At 30.7% G+C, this 24,268-nt stretch overlaps 1 protein-coding gene and 1 long non-coding RNA gene across 51 annotated transcripts in view; one reads left to right on the top strand and one right to left on the bottom strand.

The window, feature by feature from the left end:
• The first annotated feature begins 271 nt into the window (after positions 1-271).
• LOC141461061 (proteasome subunit alpha type-2-like) overlaps positions 272-24,268 on the top strand; it is a 29,890-nt gene continuing 5,893 nt past the window's right edge. For 3 of the 50 annotated variants that reach the window (XR_012462551.1, XR_012462554.1, XR_012462552.1), the window contains exons 1-23: positions 273-779; positions 919-1,725; positions 2,142-2,282; positions 2,949-3,147; positions 3,695-3,972; positions 5,252-5,411; positions 6,035-6,789; positions 8,524-8,637; positions 8,774-8,948; positions 9,207-9,857; positions 9,945-10,077; positions 10,222-10,344; positions 10,586-10,783; positions 11,329-11,583; positions 12,876-13,450; positions 14,092-14,285; positions 14,914-18,271; positions 18,339-18,485; positions 20,912-21,246; positions 21,522-21,677; positions 21,865-22,191; positions 22,373-22,567; positions 22,973-23,145. Coding sequence is in view for 6 of the 50 variants with exons in the window: in XM_074141738.1 (XP_073997839.1) it covers positions 16,408-16,508; positions 18,339-18,485; positions 21,522-21,552 (279 nt within the window). In the remaining 44 variants the exon portion in view is untranslated. The other 47 variants (XR_012462534.1, XR_012462529.1, XR_012462557.1 and 44 more) reach the window with 47 other exon arrangements.
• Positions 5,595-8,489, bottom strand: LOC141461063 (uncharacterized). Its single transcript, XR_012462569.1, has 2 exons — positions 7,521-8,489; positions 5,595-6,140 (listed from the first exon to the last, which is right to left on the bottom strand). It is a non-coding gene; the product is annotated as an uncharacterized lncRNA (long non-coding RNA).

The raw sequence follows: 24,268 nt of genomic DNA, 5'->3' as shown, positions 1-24,268 counted from the left end.
CTAACTAAAAAAAATCTTTATTGAATCAAACCAGCTTAAATAATGTAAAAATTTCCAATTTTGTATTAGGATACAAACCATCGTAGGAGCTCAAATATGTTAGTATTCCTTTTTATCATTTTTTTTTTTAAATATTTAACAATAAAATATTGTTTTTTGATAAATGTTTTTATTCATTTAATATTTATTAAACAAATTTATAGCTTTTTAACTCTATTTTTTTTAAAATCCTATTCGGTGAGAAAAAAATGAATTTTTATCAATTTCTAGGCTAAAGGTTAGAAAGGGTACTTTTTTTCTGTTTATGTTTCTATCTGTTCCTTAGAAAATAAATAACATGTTTCTGTTTCAGACCATAATTCTCTTAAAAACTTCTAGGATGTAATAAAATTTAAAAAGAATTTAAGAGAGTATCATAGCGCTCAGAGTTTAGTAAAAGTACAATTTACTAACTTTCAGACACAAGGTTACTTTTTTACTTTCTTTGTTTTTACTTTTGATTTTCAAAATATAAATGTGCGCAGTAAAAAAGGTAATGCACTATGTAAATAATTAGTGATCCCAACTTTTAACGACAAAAAAGACATGCGTTATTGTTTCATAGTTTTCAAGGAAACTCAGCACACTTTAGGTAACTGGGAAATAGTACTGAAGAAAATCAAACTGGATTCTGAACCTGTCCTATAGAATAATTGCATTATGATTAAAAATGATTGGTTCTGATGACATGTACAAGAGAAATTTCAAGTATCTATCTTAAAGAAAGTATGTTTTATCAAGTAAGTAACAAATGATGTCAGTTTAATTGTAACTCGTATTTTTTATAAATTTATTCGAAAACAAAAGTGACAAAACAAGTTTGCTAAACTTTTGGAGATCTAGCAGATTATTCTTTCGAAATATTGTTTTATCTTATAGCACACTGTATTTTCGAAAGGATTAGGTAGTATAGACAGCAATGAAATAGGGTGCTGTTCCCATAGTGAAAATAGAAATTCAGTTTTTGTAAAGTAAGAAAGTTTTTGATTTATTTTAGTTGATGTAACGTTTTTAAAATTTTATTAGAATGTTTACTAACTTGATTGTTGCACGATTTGTTAAGATAGTGACAGCCAGTCATCGATGACTTTCTATGTATGTGCCCTCATAAATCTTAATTGGCTAAACATGCAAGAATAGCGGCATAGCAATATCATTTAATTTATGGAGAAAGAATACTTGCGTGTCAATAGGTTCAAACAGTGGTAATAGTTGTACAAGAGGGTAAGAGTAGTAGAAATATATTTTAATCATTAAAGTTTTTTTAATATTCTTGAAGCTTATGCAATAAGAATCGTTCATCACATAATTTATTAAACAGTAAATTAAAGTGCTTAAATTAAAGTTCTAACTATTTTAAGAGGTGCTACAAATCTCTGATAAGTAAAAACCAAATGATTTTATTACTAATTGAATGGTACGTAAACAAATAAAAACAATTGGGAAGAAATTGATCCCTTAAATGGATCAATTAAAATTCAAAAAAACCGTTTAAGAAGGAGCTGTTACCTTTATATAGCTTGATAAATTGATTTTGCAATAGTGTTCAGATTTCAAAATGAGACTTGTGCCATTGCCTATGGAGAATGCAAGTGGACTTTGGAAAAATTCAGGATGTTAACAAATTGAATGGTCATTCTAGTCCCATCGCCTAATTCTAATCGCCTCTTTTGGATGTTTTCTTTGGTAACCATCTCTTCTACTAATATGATTTTGTTGTCTTCTAACTTAAATCTAAACCCATTTTCCTCAAACTGAAAACATTTATTTTTTATTCTAGATATTTACGTTAAAATTTGTGCTTATAAATAGATCTCAATTACATTTCTTGACTATTCTATAGTTCTTAAATTATGATAGTATTTTTACCTTAGCTAGAAAAATCCTTAATAAAATCAATTTTTTCTTGTTAGTTTCTGATTGCATTGTATCATCAGAACTTTTCACATAGTTTTCAGTTGTCTATGGTTAACATTAGAAGATAACGGAAACACCGTCCAAAAATCCTGATTAGGCCACCAAAGAACGTAGAAATGTGCAACAATTAAAGAAAAGAGTCACTTATTATTTGTGAATCCTTACTTTCTTAATTGTGATTTCAGAGGAGTTCTTCTTTCACTATTGATTAATAGATTAGTTGATTGCAAACCTACTTTATAAGAGAGGGATCCATTTGTTGCACACTTGGCTGAAAAAGTATAACAATAGAGAAGAACTAATGGGAAAACGTTACTTAAAATAAGGTTGGTTTTATTTTTATTATTTATGGCAATGGCGTGTGAAATGCGCTATTCTCATTGGGTTTTTCTTAAAACAATCTTCCTTTCTATGGAATTTTTTTTAAACGTTCTTTGTTTCCGTGTTTGTGAATAGAATGCTTTTCCACTGAAAATAAAAAAATAAATAAATTTTTACGAAGAACTTACTATTTGTAAGGTAGAGGTAACAACAGATCATATTGGAACGATTTTTAGTCGTAAGAAATCTTTTATGTTAATTATTGTGCAAGACTATGTAATTTTCAATTTTGTAATTTTAATAGAGATCTAAGAATAATTTTGCAGATATGAGCCCTTATTATAGTTCATTAGTTAAAAAGAGCAACAAAAATACCATAGTAATATAAATTAATTTATAGAAGGAAACGCCAACCTCACTAAAAGTGGCTATTTTTTATGCAAGAGTGTATTCAGTTAGTGTATGCAGTTAAAAATGTTTCATTACTTAATGTTTTATAAAGTTTACCTGATGAGGATGAAAATCGTAAATAAAAAAAATCAATGATCAGTTATTTGAAGAGCTTCGTCTTCAAAATGTTTTCATGATTATTCACTTTTCTGGTGGTTCTAAAATCTAATGGGGCTCTACTACTGAACATATTAAGTAAATATTGCAAATATTTATTGCAGATTGGCATTACTAGAAGTTATCATTGAAATACTTGCCTCTATACTTCACACACAGCCAACCAAGAAAGATGACGTGAGGGGTAACATGTTCACCTCTTTTATAATTCAAAATAAAATGGATGCAGGAATTAAGAGATCTTTGCAATATTATATTCAGCTCAGAAATTAATTCATTATGCATCCACGAACAGTATAAGAGGTAGGGAAATATTAATGTTGCGACTAACTGTTTTCTTTGTGTAATATTTTGTTTTAAATATATTTAGTTGGTGAAACGTTTTTGAAATTTTGATATGATGGTCACTAACATGATTATTCCACGATGTCTTGCGATTGTGCAACACAAACGTTTTAAAGGATTTTATGTATGGAACAGGGATCTGATCCGCAGTAATTTTCTGAATAGAACTAATAGCTTTATAGTTGACTTGTACTCATGGCTTTGGATTTAGATATATTGAACGGAATATTATTTTCTTTGGCACACGCACCAACTGTACACAAATCCAAATTAAATTATATTGTACTCTATACTAATTCAAAGTGGGGGCAGTTTATATAAATGGATTATAAGAGATGTGATATAACAGATACTTCAGAAACCCCTGAATGAACACTTAAATGTCAATTAAATCACTTTTTTCAAATTTGAAACATATTTACCAAGGCTTGTGAATAACCCATCTTATGTAGATAACAGAATGCACAGAATAATATTTTTTATGATTGATGACCAATTATTTCAGAAAGGAGGTATTCAGGACGGGAACAATATGGAGCAGTTGAAGTGGCTAATATATTGGCATTTATAGTCTGAAGAAGAAACATGGGTGCGCTCAGAGATTGGCGTCAATCGTTAGTTGGTGAAATGATAACTTTGGCACTTTAAGACCTGAAGAGGACGCAAGAAGGAGTAGCGAAAAAAAATCTTTAGGACATTACAAAAATACAAGTATTCTGCTGCTGAGCTTATAACGTCTTTTTTGGTTGAAGTTTGGAGGGAATGGCCTCATTTTCTAATCTGGTAAAATGGTCTACAAATCATAATGTAATTCACATATTCTTAAACTTATTTATTTTTTTGTTATTCTATGGAATTGTTAGTAATATTCTTCTTCATTGAGCACCTTGAGGGTGGTTCGTGTTGAATTCCTGAAAAACAAGTGTCCAAGTTTTCGATTCTACTCACATAACTATTTTTATGAATGGTAATCAGATCAGTAGTTTATTGATGAAAATAATTCAGTATTACAATTGTTTAATAATTCTCTAGGACTTAAATTATGAATTTTTCGACCATTGCTGGATAAATTCTTAAACTATAACAATTTTGTTTCCGTTAGTATTATTCATGAAGAACTTTTGAGTGTGTTTCTGTTGTAGATAACATCAGAAGATAAAAGAATACCTTTCACAAGCTCCTAATAAAGGACACGAACGGACCTGGGGGGAAAAAAATCTCTGCTTATTTTATGTGATTCTTTACTTTTCTGAATTATTTTCATTTCATATTATTTATCATATTATTCTTACTATTGATCTACGGATAGGATATTAGCGAACCAATATTTCTGCAATGTGGTCCATCTGTTACATACAATATTTTCCATGGAATGCTACAGCACTGGGGAAGAATTATATTAATTGAAAAACATATTTTATGTGCAAAAGGCAAATGGTATGCAGCATTCCACACATATTCGTTATTTTGTTTTTTTTTGTTAGTTACATAGACGTGTTTATGGAGTTGATGTAAAAGCCTAATCTACAATTAATATTTTATTGTAGTGTTAAATATTCTTACTCTTTTTGAGCTTTACCCCGTGTCTGTGAAAAGAAGTTTTGCCTCTGAAAATAAAAAGAAAGCAATTTTGTATAGAGATATTTTTTATTCTGTTCAAACTTGAGTATTATTCTTCTTGGTGGAGTGCCTTTAGTGTGGTTCCTATTCAACTGCAGTTAAATATGCGTTCAGGTTTTCGTTGCTACTTGCAAACCATTCTTTTTAATGGAAATGAGACTTTTACATTGGAATTTATGCTTATAAGTAATTTTCCAATTACAATTGTTTATTATTTCGTTAGGTATTTAATTATGAGAGTATATTTGCCGTTGCCGGAAAAATCTTTAACAAAAAATCAGTTATTTTCTTATCAGATTTCATTGTATGATTCATCGGGTAATTTCGTGAGGTTTAAATAAATCAGGTCAATTCGATAGTGATAATTTCGTATGAGTATTAATTACTATTAAAAGTAAAAGAAAATGTGTCGTCAGTTTTATTAACTTACTCTACGTTACAGATATTCCAAGCCATGATGGATGGCCCTGTACACACAGCTATTGTATGCACCACTTCATTGACTGAGAACTTTTTGGAAAATTCTAAGATGTTACAAAATTGGGAGGATTCTCCTACGGTCCTAGAAGATTTGTGACGACTGTTTTGGATCCTGTTGCTTGGTAACGACCTCTTCTTCTAATCTGATAATATATTCTTCCTACTGAAATCTGAATCAGTTTTCTCGAAATGAGAAGCATTAATTTTTTTTTTATTCTAGAAATTTATGTTTATAAATAAATCTCTTAAAATTGTTTACTAATTCTTTAGGTATTTTATTATGATAATATTTTTGCCGTCGCAGGAAAAATAGTTGAAAAATCAATTATATTTGTTGTTAGTTTCTGGTTCTATTGCATGATCAGAACATTTCGAGTAGGTTCCAGTTGTCTGCGGTTCATTAGACGATATCGGAATCACCTTCAAAAATCCTGATGAAGGCCAACAATGCACTTAAGAAAAGAACAATATTAAAAAAAAAGCACCGATTTTTTGTGAAGCTTTTCTTTCTTAATTACTCTGATTTCAGAGTAGTTCTTCCTTTTTGTGTTTCGTTATTGAACAGTGCATGGAATGATGGCAAACAATCGCTACTCCAATGTAATCCATCTGTTGCTTATTAAGCTTATTATTAATTGGGAAAACTGAAATAAGTTCGGTTTTATAATAATAGTAATAATATTTTTATTATTATAATTATTTTTGTCAATAACATTCCACTTTTTTTTCTTTTTGTTTTTGTTAGTTCGACGGACGTGTAGATGGAGTAGCTAGCTATAAGATCGAAATCCGCTGCACTTATGGATCTATGGATTTCAACAAACTTCCTTTTAGTTAAAATGCTTTTGCAACTGAAAATAAATATAAACTAAATTTTTACGAAGCACTTACTTTTGGTATGGTGGATTTAACAACAGGTCATATTGGAATGATTTATATTGGTAAGATATATATATATTTTATTGGAAGTTCCTTAATTTTCGTTTCCAACCATGGATTTCTAATCCATGTGTACGTATCACATGATAAAAACTAGTTTTGGGTATCTAACATAGTATTTCAAAGAGAAGCATATATAATACATTTTAGATTGGCTAGTATGTGGTGTAGATGATCTGAAGCAAAAAAAGCAACTCTTCATGTTGCGTATTTGACAAAACAGTAGAATCTGTTACACCAGAGTTTAAAAACCCATTAGTAGAAATGTCAACTGTCCGAGTTACAAATAAGCAAATTGTGCTAGATGAAGTTAGGTGGGGTGAGGTATGAGTCAAATGTCTACAAACCAATCAAACATTTTTTAAATTCTTGATTATAGGCCACGGAAACAGAGCAGGTCAATTTCAATACTTGTGTTTTTTCTAACTGAGTCCGCATTGGAGCATCAGGGAAGATCCTAGCTGTAATGTGAATGAATTGGTCAACAAAGAAGCTCGCACGAGTTCCACAGGCTGAGTGTTAAAGTTACAGAAGATATGAATTGAGTCACAAGTGGTCAGGGTTAGTAAACGACAAATTAATAGAATAAATGGCAGACAATTAATGTAAGGCTAACTCTGCTGGAAGCCGCCACAGAGACAATTACCCAATTACCTAGAGTGAATTGAAGTATACCTGAAGATGAGCAACTGTGTTCTATAGTGGAAGTTTCAATACTTTGCGCTTGCTCAGTTCAGCGCGTTGTCTCTTGTTCTTGTAAGTAGAGCAATTAATTTGAAAATGGGTTATTGTTTCAACCACTAAATAGGGTAAAAGGTTAATAAAATTCCACTGGTTAATACAGTAGCTCCTAAAGAAAGAAAAGTATACAACTTTTACGTACTTACTCTTGTTAAGGGTGTACAATATTTTAGAAGTTCAGGTTGATCTGCAAATAACCAACGAATGGTTGCCTCTGAACGAAAATCCGTGGTGGATTACCCTCCAGCAGCTATTTAGAATGAGTAACAAATAAAAGACAACAAGGTCCGGTGCTGGACAAAAGTATATAAAAAAAATAGCTTACCAGTTTAGTTTAAGCGACAACGTGGACGGAGTATTCCACTCGCAACGGAGTGAAATAATAATAGGGAGAGAAGATAAACAATTGGGTTTAGGAAAGATGAAAGGATAATAATAAATTACTCACAACCTTTAAATGAGACATGCTTATCAGTGAAGATGTTTTACTTATGTTGAATTGCTGCTTCAGTTGAAATAATCAGATGAAGATGAATATAATAAAGGCATACCATTCACTAGTGAGCCAGAAAATAATAAGACTTCTCTATCATCAGACCCTGGCTGGTCCGTTTGTCAGCCAGGAGATGTGTTGTGTCGGCGCAGCAGGATTTTTGTCTTCAGCAACCAGGCTTGTGGAATTCGTGCGAGCTTCTTCGTTGGCGAGTTCATTCACATTACAGCTAGGATCTTCCCTGTTACTTTGTTACATTAACTGTTGAATACACCATTGATCGGGTACTTCAGGAGATTCAATAAAATTATTAATAACAATAATTAACTGACACCGAAGTGGTCTAAAAAAAAGAACTCTGAAGAGATTGTGTTAAAATCCACGAATCTTTTAGGAGAAAATGGATTTGTCTCTGATATGCACTCATCTATCTAGCGAAAAAAAAAAAAATAATAATTATCATTCACTATTCATAATAAAGTAATATTTAAATACCATCCTTCAAAGTTCTAACGAATTTTTTATTGTCGCAGCTTTTCGACGAAAATATCCGCCTGACGTATTAGACTAAAATAAAGTATGTTTCCTATTTCCCTATTAAAATCGAAAATAACAATAAATTCATACTTCAAATTAAATGGTTTTGTTTAATATAAACTAACAGAATATTATCTATTAACAAAGAAGGTTATTGTTTAAGGTTTACATAAATCGCCACCAGGGCGCTCTGCTAACTGAAAAAATTCTTTTTTGAATCCAACCAGCTTAAATAATGAAAAAATTTCAAGTTTTGTATTAGGATACAAACCAGCGAAGGAGCTCTAATATGTTTATATTCCTTTTTTTTCATTTTTATCATTTTTTTTAAAATACTTAACAATAAAATATTTGTTTTTGACAATTTTTTTTATTCATTGAATATCTATTAAACAAATTTATAGCTCTTTAACTCTAGTTTTTTTAAAATGCTATTTAGTGAGAAAAAAATTAATTTTTATCTATTTCTAGGCTAAAGGTTAGAATGAGTACTGTTTTTTGTTTATAACATGTTTCTGTTTCAGGCAATAATTCTCTTAAAAACTACTAGGATATAATAACATTTAGAAAGAATTTGAGAGTGTATTATAAAGCTCAGAGTTTAGTAAAACTGCAATTTACCAACTTTCAGACTCAAGGTTATTCTTTACTTTCTTTGTTTTTACTTTTAATTTCGAAAATTTAAATGTGTGCAGTATAAAAGGTAATGCACTATCTAAATAATTAATGATCCCAACTTTTAACGACAGAAAAGATATGGTTATTGTTTCATAGTTTTCAAGAGAATTCAGCACACTTTAGGTAACTGGGAAATAGTACTGAAGAAAATCAAACTGGATTCTGAACCTGTCCTATAGAATAATTGCATTATGATTAAAAATGATTGGTTCTGATGACATGTACAAGAGAAATTTCAAGTATCTATCTTAAAGAAAGTATGTTTTATCAAGTAAGTAACAACTGATATTAGTTTAAATTTAACTCGTATTTTTTATAAATTTATTCGAAAACCAAAGTGACAAAACAAGTTTGCAAAACTTTTGGTGATCCAGCTGATTATTGGTTTCGAAATATTGTTTTATCTTATAGCTCACTATATTTTCGAAAGGATTAGAAACAATAGACAGCAATGAAATAGGGTGATGTACCTATAGTGAGAATAGAAATTCAGTTTCTGTAATGTAAGAATGTTTTTGATTTATTTTAGCAGATGCAACGTTTTTTTAATATTCTTGAAGCTTATGCAATAAGAATCGTTCATCACATAATTCATTAAATAGTAAATTAAAGAGTGTCGTCACCATTAAGAAGATACGTAACCACAAATCTCTGATAAGTAAAAACCAAATTATTTTATTAATAATTGATTGGTACGTAAACAAATAAAAACAATTGGGAACAAATTGATCCATTAAATGGCGTCTCCAAAGAAAAAAAAGCAGCCACTCTTGGTGGAATTTTTTTTCAAAAAAACCATTTAGGCAGGAGCCGTTACCTTTATATAGCTTGATTGATTGATTTTGCAATAGTGTTTAGATTTCAAAAAGAGACTTGCGCCATTGCCTATGGAGAACATTGGTTAACATTAGAAGATAACGGAAACACCGTCAAAAAATCCTGATGAAGGCCACCAAAGGACGTATAAATGTGTAATAATTAAAGAAAATAGTCACTTATTATGTGTGAATCCTTACTTTCTTTATTATTCTGATTTCAGAGGAGTTCTTCTTTCACTATTGATTAATAGATTAGTTGATTGCAAACATTCTTTATAAGAGTGGGATACATTTGTTGCACACTTTGCTGAAAATCTATAGCAATAGAGAAGAACTAATGGGAAAACTTTCCTTCAAATAAGGTAGGTTTTATTTTTATTATTTCTGGCAATGTCGTGCGAAATGCGCTATTCTCATTGAGTTTTTGCTTAAAACAATCTTCCTTTCAGTGGTAATTCTTTTAAACGTTCTTCGTTTCCGGGTTTGTGAGTAGAATGCTTTTCCAGTGAAAATTAAAAAAAATTAAATTTTACGAAGAACTTACTATTTGTAACAACAAATCATATTGGACGATTTTTAGTCGTAAGAATTTTTTGTTTTTGTTTAATTATTGTGCAAGACTATGCAATTTTTAATTTTGTAATTTTAATAGAGATCTAAGAATAATTTTGCAGATATAGTTCATTGGTTAAAAAGAGCAACTAAATAGTGTTTGATTTATTTTAGCAGATGCAACGTTTTTTTAATATTCTTGGAGCTTATGCAATAAGAATTGGTTGATAAAATAGCGTTAATTAATCAGTTAAATTAATTTAAAGAAGGAAACGCCAATTTCAACTAATACTAAAGGTGGCTATTTTTTGTGCAAGAGTGTATTCAGTTAGTGTATGCAGATAAAAATGTTTCATTACTTAATGTTTTATAAAGTTTAACTGATGAGAATCGTAAATAAAAAAATTCATTGATCAGTTATTTGAAGTGTTTCATTTTCAAAATGTTTTCATGATTATTCACTTTTCTGGTGGTTCTAAAATCTAATGGGGCTCTACTACTGAACATATTAAGTAAATATTGTAAGTATTTATTGCAGAATGGCATTACTAGAAGTTACCATTGAAATACTTGTTCTATACTTCACACACAGCCAACCAAGAAAGATGTCGTGAAGGGTAACATGTTCATCTCTTCTTGAATTCAAAATAAAATATATGGAGGAATTAAGAGATCTTTGCAATATTATATTCAGCTCTGAAATTAAATCATTATGCATCCACGAACAGTATAAGAGGTAAGGAAATATTAATGTTGCGAGCAACTGTTTTCTCAGTTTAATAGGCAGATAATTTTATATATTTTAGTTGGTGCAATGTTTTTGAAATTTTGATAGGAAGGCCATTAACATGGTTATACCGGAATGAGTAGTGATTGTGAAGCTCAAACGTTTTGTGGATTTTATGTATGGAACGAGGATCTGATCTGCAGTAATTTTTCTGAATGTAAATATTGAACGTAATGTTATTTCCGTTGGCTTACCCACCAAATGAGTACAAATCCAAAATAATTTTTTTTGTACTCTTCTTCTAATTCAAACAGGAGTTTATGTAAATTGATTATAAATGGTGTGATAAAACATATTCCTGAGTAACCCCTGATGTTGGCTAATCTGCACGCACTGAAGGCCAAAAAAAAACCCTGAATGAACACTTAAATGTCAATTAAATCACTCTTTTCAAATTTGAAACATATTTACCAAGTATTGTGAATAACCCATCTGATGTAGATAATAGAATGCACAGAATAATACTTTTTATGATTGATGACCAATTATTTCAGAAAGGAGGTATTCAGGACGGGAACAATGTGGAGCAGTTGAAGTGGCTAATATATTGGCATTTTAAGACTGAAGAAGAAACATGGATACGCTCAGAGATTTTGCGTCAATCGTTAGTTGGTGATATGATAACTTTGGCACTTTAAGACCTGCAGAGGACGCAAGAAGGACTAGCGAAAAAAAATCCTTAGGATATTACAAAAATACAAGTATTTTGCTGCCGAATCTATAACGTCTTTTTTGGTTGTAGTTTGGAGGTAATGGCCTCATTTTCTATTCTGGTAACATAGTCTACAAATAGTAATGTAATCCACATATTCTCAAACTGAGAAGCATTTATTTATTTGTTTGTTATTCTATTGAATTGTTAGTAATATTCTTCTTCATTGAGCGCCCTGAGGGTGGTTCGTGTTGAATTCCTGAAAAACATGTGTCCTAAGTTTTCGGTTCTACTCACATAACTATTTTTATGAATGGAAATCAGATCAGTAGTTCATTGATAAAAATAATTCAGTGTTACAATTGTTTAATAATTCTCTAGGACTTAAATTATAAATTTTTCGACCATAGCTGGATAAATCCTCAAACTATAACAATTTTGTTTCCGTTAGTATCATTCATAAAGAACTTTTGTGTGTGTTTCTGTTGTAGATAACATCAGAAGATAACAGAATCACTTTCACAAGCTCTTAATAAAGGACACGAACGGACCTGGGGGGGAAAAAAATCTCTGCTTATTTTATGTGTTTCTTTACTTTTCTGAATTATTTTTATTTCAGATTATTTATCTATTATTCTTACTATTGGTCTCACTATTGATCTGCGGATAGGATGATAGCGAAACAACTTTTCTCCAGTGTGGTCCATCTGTTACATTTTTTGCATGGAATGCTACAGCACTGGGGAAGAATTATATTAATTGAAAAACATATTATTTGTGCAAAAGGCAAATGGTATGCAGCATTCCACACTTATTCGTTATTTGGTTTTGTTGGTTACATAGACGTGTTTATGGAGTTGATGTAAAAGCCTAATCTGCATTTAATATTTTATTGTAGTGCTAAATATTCTTACTCTTTTTGAGCTTTAGCCCGTGTCTGTGAATAGAGGTTTTGACACTGAAAATAAATAGAAATCAATTTTGTAAAGAGATATTTTTTATTCTGTTGAAATGTGAGTATTATTCTTCTTGGTGGAGTGCCTTTAGTGTGGATCTTATTCAACTGCAGTTAAATATGCGCTCAGGTTTTCTTTGCCATTGAAATGAGACTTTTACATTGGAATTTATGCTTATAAGTGATTTTTCAATTACAATTGTTTATTTTTTCGTTAGGTATTTAATTATTAGAGTATATTGGCCGTTGCCGGAAAAATCTTTATCCAAAATCAGTTATTTTCTTATTAGATTTCATAGTATTTTCATCGGGTAATTTCGTGAGGTTTAAATAAATCAGACCAATTCGATAGTGGTTATTTCGTATGAGTATTAATTACTATTAAAGTAAAATAAAATGTGTCGTCAGTTTCATTAACTTATTCTATGTTACAGATATTGCAAGCCATGATGATGATGGATGATGCTGTACATACAGCTATTGTATACAGAACGAAGGATTTGATAAAGTTTACCAATTTAAATTGATTGAAAAGCTTTTTAATTTTAATTATTTATAAGGGTTGCCACTTGTCTCTTACAAAAAAGGAAAAAAGAAGTCAATTAATACTTTTGCGACATTCAATTAATTCCAATAAGTGAGAACGCAAAATACAAACAAGAAATATAGCAGAGCAATAAACAATAAACAAATTTGTAGAGAGAGGGTACCTAGTCATCAAAAAGTTCATAGAATGGCCCATTGCTATAGAAGGATATATTTTATCCGGGTACTTTGTAAAAAAAATTAATCATTAAAGCTTTACTAATGAGAATCGTGCAACACAAAGTTCTAATGACTTTAATAGAAATTGAAATAATATAAGAGAAATTGTTTAGATTACGAAGTGAGACTTGCGCCACTTCATTGACTGAGAACTGTTTGGAAAATTATAATATGTTACAAAATTGGGAGGATTCTCCTACGGTCCTAGAAGATTTGTGACGACTGTTTTGGATGCTGTTGCTTGGTAACGACCTCTTCTTCTAATCTGATAATATATTCTTCCTACAGAAATCTAAATCAGTTTTCTCGAAATGAGAAGCATTAATTTTATGTTTTATTCTAGAAATTTATGCTTATAAATAAATCTCTTACAATTGTTTACTAATTCTTTAGGTATTTTATTATGATAGTATTTTTGCCGTCGCAGGAAAAGTAGTTAAAAAATCAATTATTTTGTTGATAGTTTTTGGTTCTATTGTATGATCAGAACGTTTCGAGTAGGTTCCAGTTGACTGCGGTTCATTAGAAGATATCGGAATCACCTTCAAAAATCCTGATGAAGGCCATCAATGGGCATATGAAACAGCAATAATTTATAAAAAGACACTTATTGTTTATGAATCCTTACTTTCTTAATCATTCTATTTTCTGAGGAGTTTTTCCTTTTTGTGTTTCGTTATTGATCAGTGCATGGAATGATGGCAAACAATTGCTAGTCCAATGTAATCCATCTGTGCTTATTAATTGGGAAAACTGAAATAATGTCGGTTTTATAATAATAGTAATAATATTTTTATTATAATTATTTTTGTCAATGGCATTCCACTTTTTTATTTATTATTTATTTATTTGTAATCCACTTTTTTATCTTTTTGTTTTCGTTAGTTCGATGGAGTTGTAGATGGAGTAGCTATAAGATCGAAATTTGCTGCACCTAATGGATTTATGGATTTCAACAAACTTCCTTTTAGTTAGTACGCTTTTGCAACTGAAAATAAATATATACTAAATTTTTTACAAAGAACTTACATTTGGTCAGGTGGATTTAACAACAGGTCAGATTGGAATGGTTTATATTGGTAAGATATATTTTTTTATTTTTTAATAATTTCGCCAGTCTATGTAATTTTTAATTTTGTAATTTTAATTGAAATCTATCGATAATTTGAAAGTTATGCGTGCTGATTGTCGTTAATTGGTTAAAACGAGCAAGAAAACTGGCATAGCAATATGAATTCATTTATGGATGTATGTGCAAGCCTCAAAAATGTTAATGGTGGCTTTTTTTATGCAATAGTATTTTCATACAGCGTATGCAGTTAGAAAATATTTCAATACTTATATTCCTTGATTATTCTATAAAGTTTAACTGCTGAGAATCGTACGTCACAAAATTAATTGATCAGTAAATGGAAGGGCTTCGTCACCTTCGCTTTTTCATTATTACATTGATTGCATTTGTTTCCAACGAGTAAAAGTAACATTTAGTTGATACAAATTGTACGGTTCGAAATCAAAGCTGATTGTGGGGTGAAACTGATCAAGATTATTATGAGTAATAAAGAGCTCCTGATTAAAAAAAGGTGAATTAGAAATGAATTTTTGCTACTGATTGTTTTGAGAAGTATAGAATTAACTATTAACTGCCCTGGTTTTTCTAAAGTCTATTAAGGCCTTACTAATGGTCATATGGAATGAATATTGCAGGTGTTTTCTCTTGAAAAACATTACAAGAGAAGTTACCATGCAAATACTTGCTTCTGTACCTTACACTTACAGAATCAAGAAATATGAAGTGAGGGATAATATGTTCATCGTATTGAAATTAGAAGGGACATAAAAATTAAGAAACTTTTGCAACTTTAAAATCAGCTCTTCATTAAAATAATTATACACTAACGAATAATAATCAAGGTATGGAAATATTGAGGTTGTTTGATAATGACCGGTTGTTTTCTTAATGAAATACATAATGTTTTTAATATATTTTAATGGTGCACGTATTTAAAATTTTGTAAGTTTAAAATTAGAGATCATTAACATTAGTGGTCAATTAGTGAGGAGTAATATGTTCTTTCCTTCTTACATTCAATATAAAACTGACATAGGGATTAAGAGAATTTTAAATTCCACTCTGCACTTTATGTACCAATGAAATGTATAGCTGGATGAGGAAATATTAATCTTGAGACCAACTGTTTCCTTAGTGAAAGAGGCAGAATGTTTTTATTGTATTTTAGTTGATTCAACGTTTTTAAAATTTAGTAGGAAAGTCACTTACATGATTATTTTTCGGTAGATTGTGATTTTGGTATCTATGCATTTTGTGGATATTACGCATGGAATAAGGTTTTGCAGTAATTTTCAAAATGGAATAACAATCTAACTATAATCTATGTGGTTGACATATCTGGCACATAACAACAATCATGGTTTTGGTTTTAGAAATGTTAAACGTAATATTATTTGGTTTGGCTCACGCACCAATAGAGCACAAATCTAAATTAAATTTTATTATACCCTTTTCTAATTCAAACACAGTAAATGGAATATAAAAGATGTTAGAAAACTGGAACTTGAGGAACCCTGAAGGATACCTAATACTTTTATCTCTAATTGTTTTCTAATAGATAGACCACTTCAGAGTTTTGTCTGTGAAATCCTATCCTTTCATCAAGAACTTTAGAGAGAATTATGCTAAAGTTCATAGAATCACATTCAGAAGCTCCTTTAAAGGGCATCAACATACCAAGGAAAAAGTAACAGTTAAAAAAACTTTAAATTCATGTGAATCCTTAATTTTCAGAATTATTCTCAGTACATTCTTTTGGTGATCTCACTATTGCAGATGGGATGTTGGTCCATCAGGTGCATATTTTGCTTGTAGTGTTCAGCACTGAAGAAAAATTATATTAATGGGGAAAAAATATTGAAAGAAGTTTGTTTATTATTATTATTATTATTTGTGCTAGGGGCAAGAATTCCACTACTTTTTATTCTTTATTTTTTTATTCCCTTTTGTGTTTTGTTTTTGTTTGTAGGATAGGCGTGTCTATAGAGTTGATGTAAAAGCCCAATCCGCTTTTAGTATTTTAACCCTAGTCAAATTCATCTAGCCATTCTTTTTTTGTCTAGGACACAACCGTCTCAATTATTATTTCAGAGCCACAGTGAAAGGAGAAGCTATAAGCTTTTCATACCATGTTTAGTTGTGCTATAATCGTTAGTTTGTGTACGAGATCTTTTACACTTCAAGAACAGAGAAGCTCGCATAAAGGACTGCTAGAAAAATCTAGCACAAGGTATTAAGCCTGCTTCTTATAAACTTATTTATAGTAAAACTATGTGCTTTATGATATCCTTTTAAGTTCTTTATAAACTTTATAATTTCAAATAGTTTCTGAGTTATTATGCCATGAAATAGATAAATGTTAGGATTTTTAAGAACAAAAAATGCTAAATTATGAGCAGCTTTCTTTCTGACTTTTAGCTTTTAAATTGATTACAATTCTCAATAATTTTTCTAAATAGCATTTAAAAAAGCTTATATTTAAAGAAAACAAGTTACTTTATGATTACATTTATATATATGTTAAATATTTAAATAAAATTAACAATAAAGAAAAATTGAATGTAGAAAAGAGCTCCTACGCTGGTTTGTATCCTAATTCAAAACTTGATATTTTGACCATGTTTTCGGTTGTTAAGGTTTTTTCTAGTTTGCAGAGCGCTCCAGTGGCGATTTTTGGAAACATAACTTTTTTATGTAACAGCAACTTATTCCTGCTGATTGTTTCTATTATTTTTGGATAGAATTATAGCAAACCAACTTTATTTTATACGTCAGGTGCATATTTTGCTTAGAAAGCAACAACAATGAGGAATTCTATGATGGTAAAAATTTCCTTGAAGAAAGGTTTATTATTTTTATTATTAAAATAATGTTGTTGTTATTTTTACTGGATAGAGTGTGGATCTTGGACATATCTAAGACCAATCCAGTTGCTCCTAAAGGATTTGTGGATTTTATCACAATTTCCATTCCGTATTGATTTTTGTTTAGCGCTATTCAGTGTCAGTTAATTAATCTTGTTAACACATTCATTGAATCTACTGCAATACCCGAACAATGATGTATTCAACGGTTAATGGCATGGAGTAATTTTGTGACATGGAAGGCCGACCCGTCGTAAAAGTCAGTAGATAAGGAGGAATGAGCCACGTTAAACTCAGGTTTCAACTATTATTATGCATATGTAACTGTAAATTATACAATGGTAATGAATATATTTATAATTATATTAATAAAGTACAGGTACTTATGGAATTAGCTAAATTCCTTCAGAATGGCTCATCTAGCCATTATTCTTTTACTTGGCATACACATCCTTCACAGGGTGGAATTATTTTTTTCAGTACCTCGGATATTATTTCTTTCGGTACCTATTGGCTTTTCTCACAATGTTTGGTCGTGCCTGAATCGTTAATTTACGATATGATACCTTTGGCAGTTCGAGACCTGAGGAGAACAAAGGATTGGTGAAATAATCCTAGGATATTACAAAAATAGGAGAATACTCCTACCGAAACAATTGTAACGCATTTATTTTTGACTGAAGTTATTAGGTAATGGCCTCATTTTCTAATCTGATAATACAGACTTCTAAATGTAATGTAACCCTCATATTCTAAAAAGGAAAAACATTAATATATTTGTTATTCTATTGTAACGTGAGTAATATTCTTCTGGATTGGGCGTTTGAGTGAGGTTTTTGTTGAACTTCTGAGAAACAAGTGTCGCAAGTTTTCGTTTTTACTCACATAACTATTCTTATAATTTGAAATCAGATCTTTTGCTTATGGATAGAATTAATTTTCTGTTATAATTGCTAAATAATTCTTTAGGTCTTCAAATATAAAACAAGCTGTTCGGCCTACCTGGAAAAATCTAAATGGCATACATCAGGAAGTTTCAGAGAGCTTATGTTGTACTTAACATCAGAAGTTTACAGAATCACATTTAAAAGTTGCTGATAAAGGGCGCCAACAGAGCCACGCAAAAATAGTAATAAACGAAAATGTCTGCTTATTTCATATGAATTCTTATTTTTTCAAAATTATTCTCATTTCAGAGAGACGTATTTTTGGTATCTAATAATGATCTGTGGATGTGAAGATGGCGAACTGACTCAGTGTGGTCCATCAGGTGCATATTTTGCTTGGAATGCTACTGCACTAGGCATAAATTATATTAATGGAAAAACATTTCTTGAAAGAAGGTGTGTTTTGTTATTATTATCTTGGCTGATGGCAAATTGTATTTAGTATTCCGCTTATATATATATTTTTTATGTTAGATAAATGTGTTTGTAGAGTGGATTTAAATATTATAAAAATTAGTCATAAGTATTATTTATTTTAATAATTATAAAGTATCTTCACTTTTTTTTGGTGACTCTGTCATTAATCCTAAGGAAGATAGATTATTATAAGTTTGCTTCCATCGTGGGTCCAGTTATACCATTGAAACTCACAACTCGCAAAGCAAGTTATAATTGTAATAAGTATTAGGCTTGAACATAACCAAGTCCCTAGTTCAAAGGCATGACATTCAAATAGAACAATTAATGCTGAAACTGGCATAATTCTATTTTCTCTTTTTTCTCATATATATGGATAATATTATTACAGAATCTTGTGCAATACTCCAACAATATGTATTCATCAGATGATTTTGCGAAGTAATTTTGTGACATAGGAGACATCCACGGTTTTTGAGAAATTTAGGAATAATAGGAAATGAGGCACGTTAGACTCCGGTTAATTCTCCTTTAGACGAAGATTTGTGACATCTCTTTTAGCTACAGATACTTGGGAATGGCCTGATCTGATAATGTAGTTTCTTAATTGTGATGTAGGTAATTGCCTATTTTTTTTAGGAGGGCTTTACGTCCAACTACCAATCAGGTGTCGTGGACAGAAGCGACTAGCATACGTACTTTACTGTAAATTTCTTTTATTACCCATTAAATAAAATCCAAGGCCTAAGACTGGGAATCGAACCCAGTACCACAATATATACGAGCTCAATATATGATTATAGTTGCGGTGCCCAAACCATCCTCAATAACAACTTTTTTTGAGAAAACGTTTTGAATAAAATAGGAAGGTATTTGTACTTAAGGAACAAAATAAAACTGCGATTTCAGTACTTTTAAGAGGAGTAAGAAAAATAAACTGCAATTACAGTACAGCTCCCTAAAAGGCAAAGAGGCAAAGATTTTGAATCGAACGACAATTCATTGGTGTAAATCGGTTCACTCATTGATAATTTTAACGATTGCAATACTTTCTCTTAGTAGGTGTAAGAGCATGATGGCACTTCACAGCCACGTAGAGGAACTTTAACCACTTCTTCCTGCTAAATTTTATCAAAATCGGACAAAGTTATAGAAATATTAGTATTAATAGTTTTAGAAAGGGCCTTACTTGGGTGGGGCAAACTCCCCTCCTCATGAGGCCTAGCGTCGAGACCTTTAAAGTGCAAATCTATACAAAATTTCGATTCGAATGACACTTCATTCATGAAAATCGGTTCACGTGTCGATAATTTGAAACGATCGCTATACATCCCCTTAATAAGTGTAAGAGCAGATCGCCGCTTTAATGTTACGTAGGGGAGTTCTAACCCTATCATCCTACCAAATTTTATCAAAATCGGGCCAAGATTTACAGAGTAATTAGTAATAATAACTTTGGAGGGGGCCTTACATAAAGGGGGCTAACTCCTCTCCCATTCAATGTACAGCGTTGAGACCCCCAAAAGGCACATCTACATAAAATTTCGAATCGAATGACACCTCATTCATGAAAATCGGTTCGCGCGTTTAGGCTGTACGTTGTTTACAAAAAAGGTAACAAGAACAAGACCAATTTTTGAAAATGCCGTTTTTGCTCATTTTCAACAACTTTTTTCTCGAAATCTATAAAATCTGGGTTGTTGCTAAAAATTACAGATATAAAGGAGGATTTGCCCTATATTTTCAAGAAAGTTTGAAAATTTTATCTTTTATACAAAAAGAGAAAAAAAAATTCAAAGTTGAGCGTTTTTCAACGTTACGCTTTTTTCGTGCACTTTTTGACGATCAACCCTTATACGGAGCTCGTATTAGCTCCGTAGGTCTCGCCTCTAACCGCTCGGCTACCGCGGCTATTCTCAAACAAAGAAGCACAGATTTTTTTTTTGTATTAAAAAGTAATATTCGTCCTATTATGTTAAGAGCCTTGAGTTTAGCTCCTGTTAAACTCTAGATAAACATTTGTTCAGGTTTTCGTTTTTGCTCACATACCCATAGTTGTTAATTGAAATCAAATCTTTATATGTTTATGCATATAAATACATAATTGTCTGTTACAATTGGCTATTAATTCTTTATGTTTTAAATTATAAGGGTTTTTGGACAGTAGCCAAAAAAATATCAATTATTATCCTTTTAGTTTCTGTTTTTATTGATATCATTCATCTGGGCTTATTGAGTGAGTTCTGTCGTCTTCGGTTAACAAAAGTAGAAGATAGAATCACATCGGAAACTTCTTTTGAAGGGTACCTACTTGTGGACCCAGAGAGGGGAAATAATAATAATAATAATAGAAAAAAAAACTTATTTTTTATGAATTCTAATTTTGTTAATTATTCTGATTGCAGAGGAGTTGGTCCCTTTGCTGTCTGACCATTGTTCAATGGATGAGTTGACACGAATGTGATCCATTTATTTTGCATGGAAAGCTATGGGAATAGGGAAGAATTAATGGGACAACTTTTACTGAATTAGGATTTGTGTTATAGTTATTATTATTTTTGTCACTGGAGGGCGGAATCCGATACCTTTAATAGAGTTTTGGATTTTAACGGACTTCTTTCATTACTGGTAACTTTTATAAAACTCTCATCCTGTCCGTGTTGGAGTATAGAATGTTTTTGCTACTGAAAATAAATGAAAATTAAATTTTTAAAAAGAACTTACTATTTGTAAGATCTAGGTAAGTATAAATCACTTTAGAATGGTTTGTAGTTATAAGATTTGGTTTTTCGGCTTATGCTGGAAAAATCCTTAAACTATTTCAATTTTTTCTAATTCTGTTAAACATCTTTTGATTGTGTTTCTTTTGTACTTAACCTAAGAAGTTAACAGAATCTCATAGAAGCTTCTAATAAAGAGCACAATCGGAACTAGAAAAAAATTCTACGAGTATTTACAAAATATGTCTGCTTATTTCATGTGAATCGTTAAGTTTGAAAATTATTATCATTTCAGAGGGTTCCTCCTTTGGGTGTCTCACTATTGATCTGCGGAAGGGATGATGGCGAACCGACTTGACTCCAGTGTGGTCTTTCAGGTGCACATTTTGCTTGAAATGTTACACAATGGGGAAGAATTATAATAATTTGAAAAATATGAATTGAAATGCAGGTTTGTTTTATTATTATTGTTATTTGTGCTGATAGCAAATGGTACTTAGCATTCCACACTCTTTTGTTTAGTTTTTTTTTTTTATGTTCGTTTGATAGAAGGGTTTACGGAGTTGATGTAGGAGCCAAATATGCTTTTTGTATTGTATTGCAAACTACCTATATTGAATATTCATATTTCTTTTTAGCTTTCGCCCGTGTGTGTGTGTGTAGAATGATTTTGCCATGAAACCAATTTCGTAAGGAGAACTTACTATTCGTCAGGTGGAGATAATATGAGTTCGCATTGGGAAGGTTAAAGTGGTAAAAAGTGTTATAACAAGTTCGTTTCGAGAATTAATGGATGAATATCAATTATTTCAAATGTCTTGATAACTTCATATGCATCATATGTCCCCATAATTGGTTAAACAAACAAGAAAAATGGCAGTGTAATTAATTTATGGAGGAAGGATACCTACTTGTCCAAAATTGCAATGAATGGCAATAGTTGTGCAAGATTATATTCAATCATAGTAAGCAGTAACGAAATAACTAAATCATTAAAGTTGTTTTAATACTCTAGAAGATTCACTAATGAGAATCATTCATCGTAAAATTCCTTGATCAATAAATTAAATTGCTTCTTCATCTAGATATTTTCAGAGGTGCCACTACCACTAATCTCTAATAAGTAAAACTAAATGATTTTAATAGAAAGAAGAAAGAGGAGTGAAGTTGAGCATTGATTTGGAATCTCGCTACAGCCTCCTCTCGGAGACTTGCGCCACTTCATTGACTGAGGAGAATGCAAAGAGAACTTCTTGGAAAATTCTAAGATGTTACAAAATTAGGAGGATTCTTTTACGGTCCTAGAAGATTTGTGATGACTGTTTTGGATGCTGTTGCTTGGTAATGACCTCTTCTAATCTGATAATATATTCTTCCTACTAAAATCTGTCTCAAACTGAGAAGCATTTATTTATTTTTTATTCCTGACATTAATAAAGGTTTACGCTTATAAATAAAACTCTTACAATTGTTTACTAATTCATTAGGCCTCAAATTAAGATAGTGTTTTTGCCATCGCCGGAGAAATCGTTAAAAATATGATTTATTTTCTTTTAAGTTTCCAGTTCTATTATCTTATCAGAACGTTTCGAGTAGGTTTCAGTTGTCTATGGTTAATATTAGAAGATAACGGAATCATCTGCAAAAAATTCCGATGAAGGCCATCAATGGTCATAGAAAAAAGCAGAAAAAAAAAAAACACTTATTGTTTATGAATCCTTACTTTCTTAAATATTCTCATTTCAGAGGAGTTCTTCCATTTGGTTTACACTATTAAGCAGTGGATGGTATGATTGTAAACAAACACTATTCCAGTGTGATACATCTGTTGCTTATATATAATACTATATGTGCTTATAATGCTTGGAAAGCTATAGCAACAGGAAAGAATTTAATTGACGAGCTTTTATTGAAATAAGGTTGGTTTTATGAATTAATAATTTTTAATGACAGTTTTGGTTTACGGCCGTTGTTAATTGATGATTTTTGGGAATTAATGAGGTGCGGTCAATAAATTCACAAACAATTTTTTTTTCTAAATACCAACGTTTCGGTAAATATATTGCCTTCTTCAGGGTATTGTACAATTTTTGGAGTTTAATGTTAACCTACATCATCATAACATTTAACTCCACAAAATTTACAATACCCTGGAGAAGGTAATAGATTTACCGAAACGTTGGTATGAAGAAAGAAATTTGAAAGGAATTTATTGTTACTCCCAAAAAATCAGTATTAATAATTATTTGTGTCAATGGAATGTAGTGTTTTTGTGATCCACTCTTTTTTGTTGATGAAGAAGTAGGTGGAGTGGGTGTAAGATCGAAATCCACAGCACTTAATGGATCTTTGGATTTCAACAAGCTTCCTTTTACTTTGTATTAAGGTATTTCTGCTACGGTTAATAAATATAAATTAAATTCCTGTTAAGAACATACTTTTTGAAAGGTGGAGGAAACACCAACCATATTAGTATGATTTATAGTGGTTAGAATTTTTCTTTTTTTTTTAATAATTTTTCTAGACCATGTTATTATTAATGTTGTAATTTTATTAGAAATCTATTGATAATTTTGTAGGTGTGGATCCTGATAATCGTTTATTGGTTAAAAGAGCGAAAAAAAAAAATGGCAAAGTAAAATGTAAATTATTTTACAAAAGGTAAACGCCAGCCTCAACTAAGCTGTAGGTGGCTATTTTGTGCAAGAGTATATTCAAAAAGAGTATTTATTGTATTTAAACAATATTTCAATATTCCTCTAACATTCTATGAATTTTACTTGCTGAGAATAGTACATTACAAAATCTTTTGATCAGTTAATTGAAGAGCTTTAAGTTGTCATATTATCTCTTTAACAAAAACTTACAGTTTAAATTGTTAAGTATAAGGGTTGATTAAACGCCAAAAGGTACACAAATCAGCTAGTACCCAACATTTCATTCATGCTTAGCTGATATAATTCAAGTAATTTTGCTGCATTAACTTTTTCTTCACATTTTTTTAGAAATTATTAGATGTCACAGACCCTTATGCTGGCCCTT

Source organism: Rhodnius prolixus, unplaced genomic scaffold (genome assembly GCF_049639745.1).
Source record: "Rhodnius prolixus isolate KJV_2025 unplaced genomic scaffold, Rpr scaffold_6, whole genome shotgun sequence".
NCBI lineage: Eukaryota > Metazoa > Arthropoda > Insecta > Hemiptera > Reduviidae > Rhodnius > Rhodnius prolixus.
The sequence above is the reverse complement of the archived record's forward strand: the minus strand, read 5'-3'. Positions and strand labels throughout refer to the sequence as shown.